Raw genomic sequence first — 16,741 nt, 5'->3', positions numbered from 1 at the left:
CATTCGGATCGATGCACTCACCTGGTCGCTAGGTCTCCTTCAATTTTCGCAAATTTTCGGGCATACCCCATTTGTCGGGGGCGCTGCGGGTAAACTATTCCATGTATCACAAAAAACGGAATATATTTGGTAGAGCATCACCTGTAGATGATGCATGCCAAATTTCATAAGCCTACGTGGGATAATGGATTTCGGAATTGATTTCGCGTGAACGGTACTGATTTTGAAGGTTTTTCGGCTGTTGCTAGGGAACCAAAGCGTCCCTAGCAACCATCACAATTTCCAAAGCACTAAGTCATAAGATGTACCGACCACCCGAGTTTGGTCAAAATCGGCCCACATTTACTACCAATTATGCTGATGACAAACGAACAAACATCCAAACAAACAGACAGAATTACTGACAATAAGGGTCACCTATTTCGGCGACCCAATATACGCAGTGTGACCACTCCTCATTTTCATAAATGCCAAGGTGAGCCACTGAAAAACGCCAAGAATTCACAAGGTTTCGGAAAAGCGATGATTATAGAAAACCTATATGCCAAGAAAACCAAGACGCCAAGGTGAACAACGAATAGCCAAGATCTTGTGAAAAAAGTCAAGGAGTGGTCACACGTATATACGTATATATGTATGTATGTGTATGTGTGGGAATATGCCTGGTGTTTGTTCAACGGTTTGGGTGGTTGGCTTGGGATCCCAGGATCCTGAGTTCAAATACCACTCAGCTGTTGAATTAATACCACGTGGGGTTGACTGCCCGTCATCCTTCCGAGGTCGGCAAAATAAGTGCCAGCTTGCTGGTATCCTGTGTCGGAGTGGCGATCCGTCCATTATTGTGCCCAATAGCCAAGGAGACAGCTTAGGCAGCATCAACGCTCTGTACAGAATATGGTCCCAATGGAATGGAATTGGAATGCTAAGTGGATGTAGTAAGAATGTTTTAGTTGAGAAAAACAAGAGGCAAAAGTCAAGCATTATTCTAAATTAAAAATAAACTAAATCCCAGTGCATGACGATAAGTTTATTTTTCAAACTCACCTTCAAGTTCCCTTTGGTGGTGAAAGCACGAGAACAAATCCCACAGGCATAAGGGCGCTCTCCTGTGTGAGTGCGTGCATGCACCTGAACAGCACTTGCTGAAGAAAAGATCTTGCCACAGGTGCCACAAGCATGCAACTTTCCAGAGCGTCGTTGAACAGGTAGCATAGGTATGGCAAGTGGCGAAGGGGCAAGAGGACCCGAGTGTGTCATTACCGTAGATCCAGCGAGCTGGGTAGACATCGATGGAGAGAGGGACTGAGACGATGGTGGTGGTTGATGATGATGAGTCGAAGGAAAGGAAGGAGGCAGTGGAGGAGGAAGGGAAGACAGTGGTGGAGGATCAACCGCAGCAGCCGTAGCAACTGCAGTGGCAGCGGCCGCGGCAGCGGCGGATATTGAGGATGGAGGCTGAGGTGAAATGACATAAGAGGCACTGTTGCTGCCATTATCGGATGAAGGGTAAGCGGCCAGCGATAACAACGCTTCGGCAGGTGGGGAAGAAAATATCTCATGTGGAGCACGGCTGTGAGTGAGCATATGTTGCTTCAGATTGCCCTTGGTAGAGCACCCACGCTGGCAGATCGGGCAGACAAATGGTCGTTCCTTAGTATGGCTTCGATAGTGGATCTCGAGTGCACTCTGGTAAGGAAACGCTTTGCCACAGATGTTGCACACTGTGTTACGGCCACGCTGCGCAAGTGCCGTCGATGTCCCTGGCTCACGAACCAGCGTACTTTCATTTTCTGTGGCTGGCTCCACTCCTGAGTTCTCTTGGCCCCTCTCTGAGAGGCCTACCATAGCAAGAAGCTTAGCATGTTGAGGTGGCAAGAGTGAAGAATCTCCCATGCCATAAGCTGTTGTGTTGAGGACACCGAGAGTGGGGTCTCCAAATCCACAGCCATTGGTAGCTGTGCGCCAATGCTGACTGCCATCATTGCCGGTGATAAAATTATCGGTTTCTCCACTGTAGACTACCTGTGAGAATGAAGTCAGATGGCTGCTAGTTCAGAGAATAGATAAGGGTACAGTGGAGAAAAGGGAGAAAAAGAATTATGGTAAAAGATCGGATATCATGAATAGATTAGAAGATAAAAGCAATGAAGAAAAATCAAAAGGAGAAAGAGAGAATGAGATAAAGTGAGATTTGATACAAGATGTGAGTGGTGAATGAAAAGCGAAGGGGGATTGGTGGGAAAAAAAGGACAAAAAGAAATATCAACACCAACAAATACAATGCTAATACCAAGACCCAAATCATTTCAATATTGTTGAGAAAATTTGCTCAAACCTTTCAGTGAAGCAAAAAAAAAAATCTGCATATCAACAAGAAATATTTGTCACAAACCGACCGCACCAGATACCTTTCAATTCTGCTCGCTCCTCCAAGGCTTGACAAATATCCGTTATCTCGCATCACCAGACCACCGTTGCTGCTGCCACCATCACTGCTTTGACCATCACCATCTCGACTGCCACCCTCTTCTTCCATTTTCAATTCGGCCATTTCGCTTTTCATGCTCTCTTGTAAAGGGCTTTCTTCGCATCCTTCATCATTATTTCCACGAATGGTTCCAACTTTATCGTTGCTGTCATTACCACCTAAATTGCCACCACATTCTGCTTCAAGCTTGGCATCACCATTGCTTACATTACTGTGGCCACCGAGGTGCAGGTGTACATGCTGCTGCAGCACCACTGCATTAGAGAACTGCTTCTGGCAAATTGGGCATGAGTGCAATGGCCGAGACGCTGAGGATTTCCCCCGGTGCGTGCCTGCGTGTGCACGTAGGTTTGCCTTGGTCGAAAAGGCCCGGCCACAGACCTTGCATCGGTGAGGGCGCTCGCTCGCATGGAGGCGGAGGTGCAGCCGAAGTGCAGCGGCTGAACCCAGCACACGGTGACATACTCCACACTCCGCTGGTGCCGCTTCACAACTTGTCACAGCTGCTCCCTCCAAGCTCTGAACCAGTTGCTCCAGCTTAAACGTATCAGATGCCGATGCCAATTGGACGTGATCCTTCGGTTCCAGAAGCCATGAAACTGATGCAGGTGCAGAATCTCTATCATTATAGGGTGGAGGTGGGGGCAGTGATGATGTCATACTTGTATTACTTGCATCAATCTGTGTGTCTCCTTCAGCTACACTCAAAGATTCACCTGCATTACTATCCCATCCCACGCTTTCACGTCCCGTCCCATGCTCGTCTGCACTGTTTCCTGCTTCCCCAGGTGGTACAGACATTCCATACGGCAAACCACTCCCTGAGATTATGGTATCTAAGTATTCTGGTACTGGATAGGGATTCATCTCAATGTGTGGAAAGCGATCACGGTGCCTTTGAAAATGTACCTTGAGGTTTCCTCGGGTGGAAAAACGGTTTCCACACACATTGCACTTGAATGGTCGCTCGCCTGTATGTGAACGGATATGGATTTGCAGTGCACTGTCACTTCCAAACAGTTTTCCACAATAGCGACAAATGTTTTTGAAGGGTGAATCTTCTGGACGGGGTTTTCTTGACCTTATGCTAGCAACACCATTTATACCACTTGTACTTCCCCCACTAAGGCCACTATTGCCCCCTCCACTAGTATTATTTCGACTACCACTCCCAAATGCTGAATCAGGTGCAAGACGAAGCAATCCGAGTGCTGCAACAGAGACTTTGCTAGGAATTGCTTCAGAAGAGAGAGATGTTGGAACAACTGCTGTGCTAAAACCACCACCACTACCACTGCTTCCACCTGGGCTAGAAGGCTGTCCATCAGCCTGATTTATCAGTGACACACTTGACCCCACACCTGCACCCATCATCTGCGCCACCTGTCCCTGAATGTGTTCAATCAATCGCAGCTGACTCAGTTGCTGCTGCTGCAAGATGTGCAATTTCTCCAAAATAAGGGGAAGAGGAAAGGCCACATTCTCATCAAGCATTGGTTCTTGGCATGGAGAAGGCCCTGAAAGCTTAACTACCTTGGGTGGAGGTGCTAATTCTGGCTGGGGAGAACCATCATTGCCAGAAAGATGGAACAATACCTCCTGCTGCGGTAGAAGAACTGTTTCAACCTTCTCTTTGTCTATCTGCATTGTCCCCACCGTCACGGATGCCACTGAAGTCGGTGGTGCTGATGTTACCACTGTTGCTGTCGCGATGGCCGCTCCACCGTCACTCGTGATAACTACACCTGGAGCAGGGGTTGGACAAGTGTGGTTGTGGTGAGCAAGGTCAGCAAAAGTTTGAAACTCAGCACAACAGGATGTGCATACAAACAAGTGGGTAGTACTATCTGTGTCTTGACCTTGGGGTGGGGTATGGAAAAGTGAAAGACAGAAAATAGTTAAGTGTGAAGGTGTGAATCGCAATAATAAGTTTCAATAGTTAATAATGCTTTGGCTGTGCCATGCAATATAAACATAGGAGTAAAGCCAAATATCGTGCATGTTTTGCTTCAAAATTGCGTAAAGGAAGTTCAGGAATACAATTGAGGTATGGAGAGCAAAGACAAAGAAAAAGTAGGGGAGAAGAAAGATTGTAACAGAGTTTTATGGGGTTGTGGTGGAAAGAGAGGGCTGGAGGAGGTTGGGAAAAGTCAGTGGGGGAAAGGGGGAGGGGGGGCTATGAACACACAAAAATATCAACTTAACCATTGATCTAATTTCAATACGATATGGTCAGTTAAAAAAAAAAAAAACATTTCAACAATGGTCAGGTTATGACATGTTATATATATATATATATATATATATATATATATATATATATATATATATATATATATATATATATATATATATATATATATATATATATATGTGCATGGCTCACAAAGTGGGTATGCTGTGGTATGTTTGTGGGAAATTCCACATAAAACTATTATGAGGTACTTAGACAAACCATCAATGGTCAGAAATGAAAGTGGACATCTTGGGGAACCTGTAGAAACCGGCAATATCATACTCTCCATTTCCTTGTTTTATTAAAGATTAATTAAAGCAACAGAATATGGGTATTGTAACCTTAGAAATGTTACAGTTTAATTGGTAAAATTTTTATTTTACTATACGTTTCTTATGTGACAGTTATTTTGAGTGTGGTGACTCAGAATGTGAACTTTGGTGTCTCTTTATAGATGTTTTGATGATGTTCTGTCTCCCTATTCGGATTTTCTGGCATCTACCTTATCTGATGAAATAATGGATTCTTACATAACGCTTCGTGTCCACTGCATCGAGGAAAATAAGGAGTCCAGTGTTGATAATGTTTCTTATGATTTTTATTCCAAATCCCCCTTAATTTCTTGGAAATATGACAGAGTCTAACGGCAGAAAAATATAGATCAAAATTGTGATCAGAAAAATAAAATTCGGACCGCAAGTAATCCCGTCTTGATTTTCGTGTCAGTCCCGTTATGTACGAATCATATTCTCTTGGACGCAAATAACGCTAGCATTAGAAAACCTTGCCGTCTTGCAAACTTCCCCAATTGATGGATATAATAGGCACTTGCAAGCGTGTCAGCACATTTCCATTCGCCGTCGAGCGCAGCGTTTGTCTTCGTGTCCGTGTCTTTGCGAGAGCCGTAACGTACGAATCCAGCGTGAGGATGCCGAGCCGAACGAGGTGACTCGCATTTGTCTGATAATTCTTCATTTTAACCAACGCTAGAATTTTTTTGGTGCTCCGTGAGGATCCGAGAGGTAAGAATTATGTTTTTCTTTTCATGTTTAAAGTGATTATTTTCAAAAGTTCGAAAGAAATAGATTCGATTTTAACGTTATTTTTCGCTTTCAAGTGTGGCTTTCTTTGCTACTGAGCTCGTCTGTGTTTTATTCTAATTAATAACATCGGACTCTCTCAAAATGTGTTGTTTTTTTCTTTTTCCTGTCACATATTGAGCCTGTTTAAAAAGGCAGAGTAAAAATTATCTGTTTCTTATCCCAAAATATAATATTTACGTTGTTTTTTTTCATCTGATTCCGTACATAACGCTGACGCCAAGCTCGAAATTCGAACGTGTATTTACAGTGTTGTATATATTCAGTGGTAACTTTAAAACCGGACGTGCTGCAGGTCTAAAAATTTAGATTTAGCTATTTCAATACATGCAGATTAACATAATGGGTTGCATTTCATGTTTCCCTAAAGTTTTTTTTTTGCCCTTTGTGTAACAGTATGTGTACCCACTTTGTGAGCCATGCACATATATACAGTATATATATATATATATATATATATATATATATATATATATATATATATATATATATATATATCTTATATATTATTTCCGAGTTTATGGTTTCGTGTCGCGCTATCTTCGACTTTGTGCTGCGCTTGAGTAACGTGATATTCGGCTTACATTATCTCAAAGACCATATGAGGTGCATGGTACAAAAAAAAGTAAATAAAATGGTTTCTGAAACAGTGAAATCTTATTCCAGTTACTGCATTAAAGTAAAATTACTACTGATACTCTGCATCAGTTCCTTTCTCAAACACACCCACCCCAACATGTCATGCAGAGCGCAGGTTATCTTAGTATGTATAAATATACAGTATCTACACCCTTGTGCAAATTAATTGACTCACCAAGGTTTTTTCACGTTTTTCGAACATTTTGTATTATCCCTCCATAATATACCCGTTTTACAATTAAATTCATTTTTATTATTATCTTTAGATTATTGGCGTTTGTTAGAGCTTTTTCAGGAGAAGTTTGGATCTAGCTGTACTGCACATGCGTGAACTTTGGGTGGGTGATGCAATAGGGATCCTTACGTCAGCCCCATTGTTTCACTCGGCATTCAACACACTGCTCGTGAGAGACGATGGACATCACTCCTCGGAAGCGGACAAAGATTTTTTACGCTATTCGAGCACTCTGAGAAGTCACACAGAGAGATCGCAATGATTGTAGGTGTCAGTCAGTGCTCCGTCTCACGGATTATCAACCAAGGTGTCACAACTGGATTTCTGTCACCAAAGCGTAAAAGAAAGTGTGGAAGAAAACGTAAAACGATACCAAGAAACGATTTGTTTTTGATTCGTCAAAGCACACTTGATCCTCGAAAGACCAGCAATGATCTGCAAAAATACCTAGCCAGATCAGGAGTCGCTGCGAGTTCCAGGACTGTTCGAAGAAGGCTCCTGAATGTGGGTCGGATAGCCCGAAGACCAGTCAAGAAACAACTACTGACGAAGAAAATGATGGGTAAAAATTTGCTATGAGCCAAGAAGTATCAGAACTGGACGAAGGAGGACTGGCAGAAAGTGATGTTTTCCGACAAGAGCCACTTTTTCATTCAAGGACACAGGAGTCAACATGTTCGCCGTTCCCCAGGTGAGAAGGTCCATGAATGTCACATCGACCAATGCGTAAAACACCCTGAAAAGAAAATGTTCTGGGGTAGTTTCAATTATGCTGGCATGGGATCTCTTCCTCCCATCCATGGGATGATGAATTCTGCCAATTACATTGAAGCGATGGAGGAAAAAGCGATTCCAGACATGTGGAAGGAATTTCCAGATGGTTCAGGGGCGTTCCAGCACGATCTTGCTCCTTGCCATACGTCGAAGGTGGTGACTAATTTCTTCAAAAGAACAAGATAAAGGTGTTGGACTGGCCAGGAAACTCTCGAGATTTGAATCCAATCGAAAATCTGTGGTCCATCATTAAATCTCGCCTGCGCAAAATGGACTGTACCATGAAAACCAAGCTAATAGAGGCCATAATGCAGCTCTGGTACCATGATGAACAAATCAAGGAAAACTGTGAAAACTTGATCGATTAATATGCCAAAGCGAGTTCAAGAGGTGAAAAACAATAAAGGCGGACATACTTCCAATTAAAATGCAAAACTAATAGCTGAGCACCATGGAGATGATATCCAGTCCTACACGGTCAGAAACGACAAGGAGATTCTACAATTCCTTCAATACAATCTACAGGCTAAAGTTGTTCGGAACATTCCCAGAGCTTGGTGCTGATGACACGACTGTTCACCGCCAAAGAAAATATCAGAGAGATGGACAGAACACTTCAACATCGTTCTCAACAGGCCTCCAACCATGAGTGAGGAAGCAAATCAGTCAGCTCTCCCAAGTCAAAATCAACCCGTCACTTACAGATCCTCGCACTCTGACATAAACTAAGAAAGCCATTAGTCTTCTTTAAAATAGCAAAGCACCAGGAGCAGATGCAATATCAGTGGGGCTCTACAAAGCTGGTGGCTCATATATGGTTGACAAATTGAACAACCTTTTCCAGTAAATGTGGAGAATGGAAACATTGCCTCATGGCAAAGAACTCGTTCCTGGATACCGGCCCATCACAACTACTCTTTTTATGACACGGAAACAATGGCATCTTTAAACTTCACATCAAGTTATGGGAAAGTAGAAATGACAACAAAGTTAGTGGTGTGATGGTGGATGTGACACTCGCGCCACACGAAGCTAAAAGCGAGGTTAAACAATTGGCTCACTTTGTCTGTCTATCCTTCCGTCTGTCTGTCTACAGACATCAGTTTATCATCGAGGAACAACTTTATTTCAATTAAACATGAATCGGCAAACAAACCTGTAGTTTACCCTCCTTTGGCTCTGAATTTGTCCCGATCGTGGATGCGCGGCGAGGAGTGAGATAATTTGTTACTCTGTCTGCCTGTCTGGCAGTTGAACAAAATTGAAAATCATTCCAAACAGGAAACTTACTGTTTTTAAGGACGTCATAAAGGATACAAACAATTGGCACAAATAAACTAATGTAACGTGTTAAATAAGGTGGTGTAAAAGACGCTGCATCAATGGCGGTAAACCTTCCGAGTTTTTTTTTCCTACAACCATTAAAACCTTTATTTCCTTTAAATAGAATGATATAATTCAACACCGTAGAACACAAATCGCCTTTTTCGAACTTTCAAAAACTTTCCGTTTAGCAGTACTTGGTCAAAATCTTACAGCATTTTATATCATCACGACCAATCAAATTTGCTGCTCGCAGACCCTGCCAATGTCTTTTTTTTTCTTCTCAAGACTGCATGGGGTAATGTGTTCTATGAACTCTCCAATTTGTAGAGAACTCAATCGTAAAAAAAAAAAAAAACACAAAAAAAAAAAAGGTTCAACATGCTTTTTCGCCATTTTGTCCGATCGAGCGTGACTGCATCACCCTTGGCATTCCAGTTTTATTAACTTAAGTCCAACATTATCAATTACCAATCAAAAAGAGAGAACTTCGCCATCCCGTACAACCACATTTCTGTAAGCATTTATGGCCATACAACAAGATAATAGCACTTGATTGAAAGGAAACTGTTCAAAGGTGCCTGCTGAGCCAGGTTCACTTTGTTTCATTGCGCAGATTTTATTTACCTGGATGTACTGAAGGGTCAAAATGGCTCAATGGAGAAGAAGTAACAATGATGTACAGGTCCTTGTCTATGTGAATAGGTATGAATGATGTACACAGGACTCCAATCAGACTGCTGTGATTTCAAGTGGTGAGTATAACCAATTTAGCGAGAACAGACTGTATTAGTTTTGTGTCGCTATGTCCATGTGCCATGTTTCATGTGTATTTGTGTCATCGAGTTGTTAAAAACTGCTAAAGATTTTCTTCATTAAGCAATCATGAGTCTTCCAGAAGAGGAAGATGGGGGGGGAAACAGTCAGAAGGGTGAAACAGCTTCTCCTTACCCTCCCTCGTTTTCCTCTGGAGATTCGAAAGGTCAAAGTAATTTCCTTGCAAAAGAAAATAATTCCCTCATGACCTCCATTCCCTAAAGTCACATGCATAGAAAGGTCAAATATTTCCATCTCCTGTTGTGAGTCAGGCCTATCGTTTCACGATTCTGATGACATGACTGCCTGGAGTGTCTGTATGCAGAGTCTTTGTCCCAACTTGTTGGATCCCGGGTCGAGTGACACACAAGTAGTATTTCAAAAGTTGATAATTACCACTGCAGTTTGTGATAATTACATTTTGCAATTTACATTCTTATACTGTAGGGCGTTGAATGTGTCAAAAATAACAACTGAAACGTTAATGAATTTCACAGTAACGTCTATGTAAGCCACAGTGTCTCGTCAGAAACTCGGTCTCGAGCACACACGTGATGTCACATGTCGGGAACAAAGCATGGCTGCCTCCAAAGTTCAGATTGATCAATCCAGCAATTGTGTTTTACCATTTGTCTTTTCTTTCACTAAAACGATACTGAACCACGAGCTACTTCTATCCAATCAGATTGCTTCAGGAAGGGTCATCTAGACATATCAGGATTTGTCCTACAACTTTGATGTATCTAGAATCTAGATGCACCAGGATTTGTACAACGATCTTAACATCCCAGCTGCTGCATGACACCTCCCGATCATGGCCTTTGCTGGAATCCACGAAAGCTATTTTGATTTTTTTTTGTGTGTGACACATCAGTGAAGCTGTCCTTTGCGATCTTTCATCGTTTCGTGCTCGTTGTCTGCAGGCATGGCAACGCACATTGAAGCAAAGGTCCAATGTGGTTGTAAAATGAAATACCTCAAAAAGAGGATGATTCGACCTTTTCAAAAATTAACAGAATGTTTGCAAGTATTGATCAGTGTTTATGGAGCCATTCCTGAAATATAGAGCAGGAGATGCTTGTAAAATACAACCGAACATGAAATTGGGTGAGTTGTACAAATCAGGTTGATGAGTTACCTCTGCAAATCATACCATGATGAACCAAACCATTTCAAACCTGCGACCAAACGAATTGCCTTTGTAGTTGAGTCTTTCCTCTTGATCAGATGACTTCTTCAACTGAGGTCCACCTGGATGTGGATTCCAATAAAGTTGGATTGAACTATAAACTACCGCTGTGGTGATTCACTGGCAGGGAATGTTGTATGCTGTCTTTATGAAACCTTGCTCAGCTTAACGCCAGCCTTTCGTGATGAAACCAAGGACTTCAAGATAATCGGAATCTCCAGCGATGAAGCTGAGCCGATGGGCCCGTCACATTGATATTGCAGACAGGTCAGCAGTCTCTCTGTCTTCTACCGCTTCCTTTCTGGTCTTGCACCATCAGCTTTTTCCGTGCTTTGACCCCCACCCCCACCCCAGGTTTCTGCAAGGTGCATGCAATCCCACCATCAACCCCCTCCTGGTGAAACTCCAAAAATCCAGAATCACTGCCCAACTCCACTCAATCACTCCTTCCCCCCCCCCCCCCCCACCTGTGGAACTAACTTCCACATTCTCTTCAATATCATTCTTCCCTCGAGATCTTCAAGACAGCTGTTCAACACCATCTTGGATCATCCCTCATTCAAAACCATGATCTCTTCTTCACCCGTTAACCAACCCCCCCACCCCTTCCCCAAGCCCTCCTTCCAAATTTCCAGTTTTTCCTTCCTGAGAGTTTGCTTCTGTATCCATATTGCCCACACTGTACATCCTCTCCTACGCCGCCTCACTCCTTATTTGTCCAACTCTCCCTCCATTTTGTCTCGCAACCCAGTTGTAGATGTGCTCCCCCCCCCACACTCTTTGTCCTGTTCATTTTGCTTTGTTGCGTCCTGAACCATTCTATGTTTGGGCTCTTCCACAAGCCTCGACTTTATATATTTTTTAAAACATTAAAAAAAATGTCAGGTTGAATGTTCTACATGTTTGCAGACTTGTGTGTTTTTGGAACGTTCCACGTGTTGAATCCCATGAAGATCCCACTGTACCTTTTGAAAAAGCTGGGACCAGGACCTAATTCTCTATTCCTGGATTTCAGTGTCACGTTATTATTAATCATATTTAGTCATTGCAGCTTCTGTGCTGCCAGAACAATGGTGAGTAAGCTGAGAAAGCAGTTTTGTTGTTTAGGAAACTGCACAACCACTTTGTCCATTTCGTTCAGAAAATGCTGTTTCCTTCTATGGGTGGAGAGAGAGAAAAAGAGAAAAAAAAGAGAGAAAAAGAGAGAAAAAGAGAGAAAAAGAGAGAAAAAGAGAGAAAAAGAGAAAGAGAGAGAAAAAGAGAAAGAGAAAGAGAAAGAGAAAGAGAAAGAGAAAGAGAAAGAGAAAGAGAAAGAGAAAGAGAAAGAGAAAGAGAAAGAGAGAGAGAGAGAGAGAGAGAAGCTGATATGACTGTTAAACACCACAACTACTGCTTGGTTATAGTGCCATAGTGGCTGGTCTCTTTGGACCAACTACACAGCATATTGGAGTTAATTATTCTGTTTATGAGGAGCACAATGAATGGTTATACCTAATATGACAAGAAAAAAAAACATTTTAAAAAAATGTAAAAACTTAAGAGGGACAAAATCTCAAAAACAACCAAACAAGGTAGGTAAATGTAAATGTAATACAACTACAACAAAAGTAAAATGTCAAAAGATGTGATGGTAATCCACAAGAGGATTGTGGTGTCATAATTTCCTCGCATTGGAATCACCATCATGTCTTCAGCAGTGTTATTGAGGTGGGTTGGGCTACAGTTTTACATTGTTTTGAAAGGGGAAGAATCAGTAACAGAAGAAGGAGAAATTGATGATTTAGCAATCTCTCATTGTGGTCATTTATCGATGTATCCTGATGTCTTTGTAAAGTCATGGTAGTTCAGAAAACACTCCAGAATAAAAGTTATGGCTTTTAAATGCTTATGACTTCACTATATAGTAGTTTATAAGCCTATCATTGTTGTACACATTTGAATGCTCGGCCATTTTTTCCCCGTATCATCCCTCCACACGGACGGAGTACCACCGTGCTCCATGATAAGGAAAAATTCCATGAACCAAAACAAGACGGGAATATATTATGCTCACAATTTGAATTGTTCTCGAAGGATCACAATACCCCGATACTTTTGGTCAAAAAAATAAAGGAAGCTTTCGGGTCAAAGCCTGTCACCATTCCCATCTGAACCCCTTGAAGTGATATTGAGGAACTACTTTATTACGCCTGTTACACGTGCCGGATACAGTTTGCCCGCTTCCTGTATACTCATGGTGATATGAAGTAAACTGCTCAGAGATTCCGTTCTGCCATTGTCCATTTGTATTATATTCGCCTCACACGTGCACCACATCATGGTGGCAGTGGTGAAAGGACTTGGAGATCATCTGTGATAGAACTCAACCTGCAGAACTCTAAAACAACAAGTTTTTGAGAGTTGAACTCTTGAGAGTGGAACGCCAACACGACAGCAGCTGACTACGCCAAGGCATACACGGATGGAACAACCTCACCGGTGTGGTGCACGAGTGATACATGGATCGCTCCACATGCTGATTGAAATCACCTGACATGACAACAGCCGAAACTCTCCGCCGTACTGTGCACAGTAACAAGGCTGAGGAGCAGACATTTTCAACCTATTATACCGAAGGTTCATCGTGACTATCGGTTGTTGGTGCCGACAGTTAACGTCGAATACTTCGATGAGGGAACTTCACCAAATTTCAGCAGTTTGAAATAACAGCAAGAATCACCAATCACCGTGCATTTTGGATGCTGTGACAGTACCACACGTTCGTCCAAATCAGCCCACAGCGATGTCAGAGAACCACAACGCAAGTGTCATGGATCTATCATGCCATCGATAAGTGTTAACTTTGACTGTGAGTCTTATTAACATCACGTAAATTTCCCCATTTATGTAATTTGTTTTGAAAACATAGAGTTACCGATTTATGCATTTATATCATTCAAATCGCTGATTTGTTTGCATACTGATATACTGGGAGCATCACCGATATTCTCATTTTGTTTTAGCTTATCTGGAATTTCAATTCCACATAAGGTATTGTCATCGTGCAACGTTCTTCCATCCGACTGTCCGCCCTTCTGTACGTCCGTCCGTCAATCTCCTATTTCGACTTCTCCGGTCAAACCGCTGGGCCGATCCAGCTGAAATTTGGCGGCAAGATTCCGCTCCTGATTGGTAACGGGGATTGCAAAGTTCGCTCCAGCCATGTGGACTTAAATAATTCTTTCAAAAATCTTCTTCTCCAGATCCACCAGTCACAATGCTTACATTGTGTTACAATGTTACAATGCATTTGTTTACAGTTACAATGCATTTGTTTACATTTGTTTGTTTACAGTTACAATGCATTTGTTTACAACATTAGGCCAGGGTAGGGATGTTAAATCATGTTGAATGTGTTCAATTGCAGAGGTCATGCCGTTGACGTGACCGGAAGTGTGTAAAAACGGCCGGCTTAATCAATTTTGGGGAAAATCATGGAAATTCCTTCAAAAATCTTCTTCTCCAGACCCACCAGTCAGAATGCTACCAAATTTGGGTTACAACATCAGGACAGGGTAGGGATGTTAAATTGTGGAGGTAATGCCAATCACGTGACCAGAAGTGTGTCAAAATAGTGGGCTTAGTAAATTTTGGGGGAAAAAATCTCATAAATTCCTTCAAAACTCTTCCATTCCAAATCCAGCAGTCAAAATGCTACCAAATTTGGGTTACGACATTAAGCCGGGGTCCAGATAAGCTACAGGTCCAGTGGTCCTATGTTTTTTTTTTTTACTGTTCTTCATCAATACCTCCCACATATTGCTCCGTATTCTGTACGTTTTCTTTGCTAGTTTAAGTCAGTATGCACAGCAACTCACCATGACAAAGTACTCAGAAATACGTCAGAATGCATCTGCTTCACCAGAAGATTTTTTTAAAAACTTTTTAAGCAGCGAATGTCTCCATCAGGTCGAGAATGATGTCACTAACCAGAGGAAAAAAATGCAGTGAAATTTAAAATAGCTGTTGGCAATGAAGGGTTAAAAAAATAAATGTGTCGAGCCTAACAGATGATGATCAAAATCATCAAAAGATGACCAACAAAGTATGCATGTTATTTGAGAATCAACTACAGGTAAAGGTTAAATTTCACATCCATAGGTTAGAGCTAATGCCAGCCTGGTGTTGGCGCAGTGGTTAGGGCAGCGGCTTGGGATCCAAAAGGTCCTGAGTTCAAGCCCCGTTGGGACACTGAATTAATACACCAGGGGGTTGACTCAGCCTGTCATCCTTCCGAGGTCGTCGAAATGAGTACCAGTGTACTGGGCCGGTGTATACCCCGGTTAAAATAGGTGTACCATATCCCTGTGTTGTAAGAGGTGACCAGGGTTGCGTCAGGAAGGGCATCCGGCGTAAAACCTGTGCCACATCACGATGCGGATCATCCGGATGATCCGCTGTGGCGACCCCTAACGGGAGCAGCCGAAAGAAGAAGAAGAAGAAGGTTAGAGCTAATGCCATATAGGCAGAAGTCTCGCGAAACATTGGATGAGTTTGTTATGAGATTCCGCGATAAAGCTAAACACTGAGACTTTCAGCCCACAGAAGTCGACGAATGCATACTCGAGCTGGTGGTTGTCTCCACTCAGTTTGATGCGTTTCAAAAAGATTTGCTTGACAAACTGATGGGTTTCATGATCGTGAAACCGTGTCGAAGATGCGACGGATCAAAGAGCCGTGAAAATTATGGGCACATGGACATCGTGAGAGATGACCAAATGCAACAGGACTACCTAACAGAGGGATATGATGAACAAACATAGGAAGGCTTGTTCTACTTCATCACGATCTTTGATCTGTGCATTGCCCCCATACGGCCATACAAGGCAGACAAAATCTGTCCTGACCTCCTAAGGCAGAAACACCTCAAGACGAAGATTCACAAGCCAGTGTAAACCCCCTCCCTCTCCGAACTATCAAACAGATGTATGGTGATCAGTGGAAGACTCTTCCTTCCCCAACCATCCAGAGCAAGGCTCACAGTCCACAGCACTTTCATTCAAGATCAGGTGTCTCGGGTGTGTACACATCATATGCAGATACAAAGATTTCATGTGACTCAAAGAGAAATTCTATGTTGTGGACATAGCCCAGCGCTAGCCAGTTTACCCATGTGCAGGAAGCTGAAGGTGGCTAGGATCCATACCATCAGTTCACCATCAAACTCAACGGATGAAAAGCCAAACTCACCACTTCTGCTGTATCCACAATGACAAGATCCACCCTGATCACTTCATGTGATATCTCACCAATTAATTCAACAGATGACCTAAAACAATTGTTCCCAAAACAGTTTGACACACTTGGGGAAACTCCAAGACTACAGCTCATCCCTACACCAAAGAATATGCCAGACAAAACATCGATGCTCCACACAAATGTAGGATGCATTTGAAACCCAAGCCGAAAGCAGAGCTTGATAAGAAGGAAGAAGATGATGTCATACTGTTGTGGGGCCAGGTCTCGGTGGCGAGCACAACAGCAAGAGGGAGCAGTAGAGTCGGCTCCACCGAACACACCGGAATTTAGGTCGTGACCCTCGGATAAGTCCGAAGGTACGGGTCCCTTACAGGACCATGAATTGCCAATAATTAGACTACGTGGAGTAGGGTTAATTGCCAACTTCAATATACCTAAGTACCCACGCGGCATAGCTACCGGGGAATTCACACCCTCGGCAGGCCTCGAGCGGAACGAGCCGTTACCGTGCTCGAACCGTGTGTAACCCGAGCGGATGGTTACCGAGGCCCGTCAGTCCAAATGCACAATTACGGCAACAACGGCCTTCCTAACCCCCAATACGCACCGTGGCAAACCAATGGCAGAAATGACAAAGAACGAGCTGGTACATTCAACAAGAGGGGAATTTATTAACAATAGTAGGGGGACGAGGGGAGCACGT

At 42.8% G+C, this 16,741-nt stretch overlaps 1 protein-coding gene across 4 annotated transcripts in view; it reads right to left on the bottom strand.

Annotated features, from left to right (window-relative positions):
- The window catches only part of LOC147021351 (sal-like protein 1), a 135,406-nt gene that overhangs the window by 62,033 nt on the left and 56,632 nt on the right, over positions 1 to 16,741 (bottom strand). For 2 of the 4 annotated variants that reach the window (XM_085891222.1, XM_085891219.1), the window contains exons 2-3: positions 2,409 to 4,347; positions 1,045 to 2,047 (exon numbers count right to left, since the gene is read on the bottom strand). In XM_085891222.1, coding sequence (XP_085747348.1) covers positions 1,045 to 2,047; positions 2,409 to 4,135 — 2,730 coding nt within the window. In that variant the 5' untranslated portion in view covers positions 4,136 to 4,347. The remainder of the gene's footprint in view (positions 1 to 1,044; positions 2,048 to 2,408; positions 4,348 to 16,741) is intronic. The other 2 variants (XM_085891221.1, XM_085891220.1) reach the window with 2 other exon arrangements.

This window comes from Eptatretus burgeri, chromosome 8 (assembly GCF_056783735.1).
Source record: "Eptatretus burgeri isolate ZD-2024b chromosome 8, Ebu_testis_v1, whole genome shotgun sequence".
NCBI classification, from domain to species: Eukaryota; Metazoa; Chordata; class Myxini; order Myxiniformes; family Myxinidae; genus Eptatretus; species Eptatretus burgeri.
The sequence above is the reverse complement of the archived record's forward strand: the minus strand, read 5'-3'. Positions and strand labels throughout refer to the sequence as shown.